General features: G+C 42.3%; 1 protein-coding gene and 1 non-coding gene across 2 annotated transcripts; both read right to left on the bottom strand.

Moving 5' to 3' along the window:
• Positions 1–231: 231 nt before the first annotated feature.
• On the bottom strand, positions 232–1,155 carry LOC103300975 (olfactory receptor 7A17-like). The gene has a single exon (XM_008157892.2). The coding sequence runs from the start codon at positions 1,153–1,155 to the stop codon at positions 232–234; it is 924 nt and encodes a 307-aa protein (XP_008156114.2).
• Positions 1,156–4,008: 2,853 nt separating this feature from the next.
• Positions 4,009–4,115, bottom strand: LOC114228479 (U6 spliceosomal RNA). Its single transcript, XR_003614620.2, has one exon. It is a non-coding gene; the product is annotated as a U6 spliceosomal RNA (small nuclear RNA).
• Positions 4,116–4,764: the final 649 nt, after the last annotated feature.

Consider the following 4,764-nt stretch of genomic DNA (forward strand, 5'->3'; position numbering starts at 1 on the left):
TATAATTAATGACCATATTTTCTGTGAAAAAATAGAAAACTTACTAGGAATATGGCATAAGAGAATAAATTATACTAAAGTAATTCATGTTACTCTATGAGATAAATGAGAATTTCCAATTACATATGGTCCAAAGATTGGATTAATTTTTATCAGACTTCAGGCTCTGAGGCTTTGAACCCTGCATTCCTGGGCAATTATTGAGCTCAGTACAGTTGGCACTTGAAAACCTTACCTGCCAAGGAATCTTTGCAGGGCCCTTTTTATGTCCTTGTTCCTCAGACTATAGATGAAGGGGTTCAGCATGGGTGTGACCACAGTGTACATCACCGAGGCTGCTGCACTTGAGTGTACATTGTGGGTAGCAGCAGAGCTGAGGTAAACTCCAAGGCTTGTACCATAAAACAAGGAGACAACTGAGAGGTGAGACGCACAGGTAGAAAATGCTTTATACTTCCCCTCAGCTGATTGGATTCCACGTATGGAGGAAAGAATCTTAGAGTAAGAGTAAAGGATCCCAGCAAGGGGACCACCACCTAACAGTCCAGCTGAGAAATACATTATCATGTTATTAAGAAAGGTGTGAGAGCAGGCAAGTTGGATCACCTGATTGAGTTCACAGAAAAACTGAGGGATTTCCAAGTCTGAGCAGAAGGGCAAACCCAGCACCATTAAGCTTTCTAACAAGGAATTCAGGAAACTCGTGATCCAGGACACCAGAACCAGCAGTCCACAGAGCCGGGGGTTCATGATGACTGTGTAGCGCAAAGGGTGGCAGATGGCTACAAACCGGTCATAGGCCATCACAGTCAGGATGAAGTCATCCAACCCTGCAAAAAGTATGAAAAAATACATCTGTGTGATGCAGCCTTCATAGGTTATGACGTTGCTCTGTGTCTGGATGTTCCACAGCATCTTAGGGACGGTGGTGGAGGTGAAACCGATGTCTACCAAGGACAGGTTGGAGAGGAAGAAGTACATGGGCGTGTGGAGGTGGGAGTCTGAGCTGACAGCCAGGATGATGAGCAGGTTTCCAAACACAGTGACCAGGTACATGGAGAGGAAAAGCCCAAAAATGAGGGGCTGTAGTTCCCGTGCTTGTGAAAGTCCCAGAAGAAAAAATTCTGAAATTTGTGTACCATTGCCTGGTTCCATGTGTCAGAGGTGACTACCAAAGGGAAAAAAGGAAGAATGAAAGAAAAAATGAATAACCAATTTTCACATTAGCAAGCATTAGTACCTGAGAAAAAATGACACGTTCATGTTTTATAATCAGGAAATAATGATCATATTTGGTGTGTGATCCGGTCTCCATTATGGTATCTCTATTGTCATTTCTCATTAGAATTTACTTTTCTACCATCAACCTGCTCTTCAAGAATAATATATATGACTATGTTATTGAGGATATCTTTCATGCATTTGTGGAATATATATTGACTATAAATCATGTTCCAGGCTCTGCTTTAGTATGGGATTCTTAAAAACAAATGTCTACAAACTAATGATGGAGCAATAATACAATTAAATGAAAAAAATGTGTAACATATTCAATGGTGCAGCTGATATAAATAAAAGTAAATCACATTAAATGGAAAGAGTAGATAGTGTTATTTTTTACTAGAGGCCCAGTGCAAGAGATTTGTGCACTAGGGGGAGGGTCCCTCAGCCAGGACCCCTCAGGGTATGTCTGCCTGCCGACTTAGGCCTGATCTCAGGTATAAGGCAGCAGTCAGACATCCTTCTCGCAGTCCGGGGCTCTTGCAGTCTAGGACCCCTCTCTCCTTACCACCCACCTGCAGTGGAGGCCAGAGAGGCTCCCACCACTGCTGCTGCACTCGCCAATAGTGAGCCCGACTTCTGGCTGAGCAGTGCTCCCCCTGTGAGAGTGCACTGACCACCAGGGTGCAACTCCTGGTGGTCAGTGTGTGTCATAGAGACAAGTTCTTTCACTGTTCAGTTGATTTGCATATTAGGCTTTTATTATATAGGATGGTGTTTAGCCAAGACTTGCCACAGCCAGTCTTTAACAGACACTTCAAAGAAGACTAGCCTGGAGACTGAGGGGGAAGTGTTTGCTAGGCAGAAGGATCAGCCAGTGTAAGGGCCCTGAGGAATATGATTGTTTCAGAAAAATCAAGACTCAACATAAACCCGTGTGTCAAGGGGAATAAGCAAGTCATAGCAGGAGGAGAGATGGTGTGAGAGCATATTAAGAAACAAGGTGGCTGTGTGTTTCTGTTGAAACTTCAAATCACAGAGAGTGCCTTGTGCACACTATGTAAATCTTGCACTAAGTGATATGGTTGCAAAAGCATCCTGTTGATTGCAAAGGATCTCCTCCTTAGGACCTTCTCTTGATATTATAAGTCACCTTGGAATATATCAGTCCAGGCACCCCTGCTCTGAGGACTGCTCTCAGTTTACAAAGCAAACACACACACACACACACACACACACACACACACACACACACACACACGGCTTCCTCATGTCTGTTATTTCCATGTCCTTCTCACTCCTTCCCACACTATGTAGGCTATGAGTAAACATAAGTCAAGCTGGCCAGATCAAGGATCTTTTTCAAAAAGAACTTAGAAAAGTACCCAGATATTCCTATTGTAAGCCTCCCATGGACACATAAGCTTGGGGTTTCATATTGCTATGTCCATTTTCCTGCCTTATATTTAAAGAAACATAAAAATAGTTTAAATAAACATTAGAAGCGAGAGAGCAATAAAATGTACATGAGGAAGAAAAGAGATCCAATTAGCTCAGTTGGTCCCTGAGAGACAATGAGGAAGAAAAATCTTCTTTGGATTCTGGCTGCTTTCCAATTATACCCCCTTGCGGCTAAGCAAACTTAACAGAGAAGAATAAATAAAATTGTCCCCGAAACTAAGGTAGTTATAAATATATGGTGTGAAACACCTTACAGATCGACTACCCCAAGTGAAAACTGACCAAAAAATAAACTGGTAACTCACTAACGGAAATATACAAAACCAACACAGTTTGAATATTTTTAACATCAAGCATTAGAAGACCATTTTTTTCCTGTGCCTGTTCTGTATTATTTTGACCAATTGGTTTTTATATGGTTTATGGCAAATGAGACAAGCCCTTTCTCACTTTTCTTTTCTTTCTTTCTTTTTTTAATATATTTTATTGATTTTAGAGAGGTAGGGAGAGGGAGAGAGAGAGATAGAAACATCAATGATGAGAGAGAATCACGGATCGGCCGCCTCCTGCACGCCCCCCACTGGGGATCGAGCCCGCAACCCAGGCATGTGCCCTTGGCTGGAATCGAACCCGGGACCCTCCAGTCTGCAGGCCGACGCTCTATCCATTGAGCCAAACCAGCTAGAGCTTTCTCACTTTTCTTATCCAGCATCTTTGTTTTTCTTCGACTTTAAGTTTTGATCTCCTTTTGACAAATCAATGGGCTCAGTCTAATTTTGGTTCTGGTCTTCATCCAACATGCAAAGGCCTCCCAGGACATGATCAACAAATCCTGCTCACGCCACAACAGTCCATCCTTCTATACTGAGTGACTTTCTTCATATGATTTAAGCCTGAGCTTAATATTGTCATGCAAACATTCATTTCATTGTACTCTGTTTTCGCCATCACAGTGCCAGATCCAAACAAGCAGGGATTCACCTGTTTTGTTCACCTTTGACCTTTCACAAAAGTGAATATATATGCACTTACATAGGAACACATTGACGTAAATGTGAAGTTATGAAATGAAAGGAATGACAGGGAGAATGAAACCTGGTCACACAGAAGTGATTTCCAAGCAACTGATTTCAATAAAAAATGAACAGAATGCCCCCTCTGCAGGATGGACCACAGAGGCTGCAGTTGGCGTGGTGGTGGGGGAGGCAGCAGGCTTAAATAAGGTGCTCCATTCACTTACTTGCAGCTGTCTGCAAAGGAAAAATCACTAGCACTGTGCTCTTGCCATAATGTCAAACATTTATTTTTAAAAACTGGTTTATTTTAAAAATTGTGGAGTGCTTCACAAGTTTGCATGTCCTCCTTACATAGGGGCCATGCCAATTCTCCCTGTATCCTTCCAATTGCAGTATATGTGCTGCCAAAGTGAGTACTCTTGATTTTTTTTAATCTTGAAATTTCTTCATTTTCTTTCCTTAGGTTCTTAAGTCATTGCCTGAATTAGAACCTGGCTTTTATTTATTTTTAATATTGAATATGCAGACATACTTTAAGCACCTTTCTGGCTGACTAGCTCTATAGTGGGGGAAAAATGGAAATCTTTCCATTGAAGTTAAGTCCTTATTTAAAAAATATTGCATTCTCTATTTGCTTTTGTGTTTAATATGCTCATTTCCTCCCTTCTGCCTTTGTCTTCTATAATGAGTGTAGAAAATTTTTGGAATGAAGTAGAAAAGTATCTCAAAACACAATTTTCTTCCTGTTTTTTGGATGTAATTTCTAAAGAATGCTATCCTATATAATAAAGAGGGAATATGCAAAATGACTGTCACTCCATCACAAAAGGTGACGGCGCCCATAGCCACAAGAAGGTGGCACACAGACCCCTCAGCCCTGCTGGAGTCATCCTTTTAGCCCTCGTGAGGTGAGGGGCAATCAGGCCCCCACAGCGAGCAGACACTAGGGCCCTGCTTACTCCTTGCCATGGCAGTGAGGGGCGAGCAGGCCCCCGCAGAGAGCAGACACCAGGGCCTGCGGTGGCAATAGCAGGCAGGTCTACAGAGAGCAGAGAACCATGGGGAG

Source organism: Eptesicus fuscus, chromosome 6 (assembly GCF_027574615.1).
Source record: "Eptesicus fuscus isolate TK198812 chromosome 6, DD_ASM_mEF_20220401, whole genome shotgun sequence".
Lineage (NCBI taxonomy): Eukaryota > Metazoa > Chordata > Mammalia > Chiroptera > Vespertilionidae > Eptesicus > Eptesicus fuscus.

What these genes read in the sequence shown, in the direction of transcription:
- LOC103300975 (XM_008157892.2), bottom strand. Translation starts at nt 1,155, where the DNA reads ATGGAACCAGGCAATGGTACACAAATTTCAGAATTTTTTCTTCTGGGA.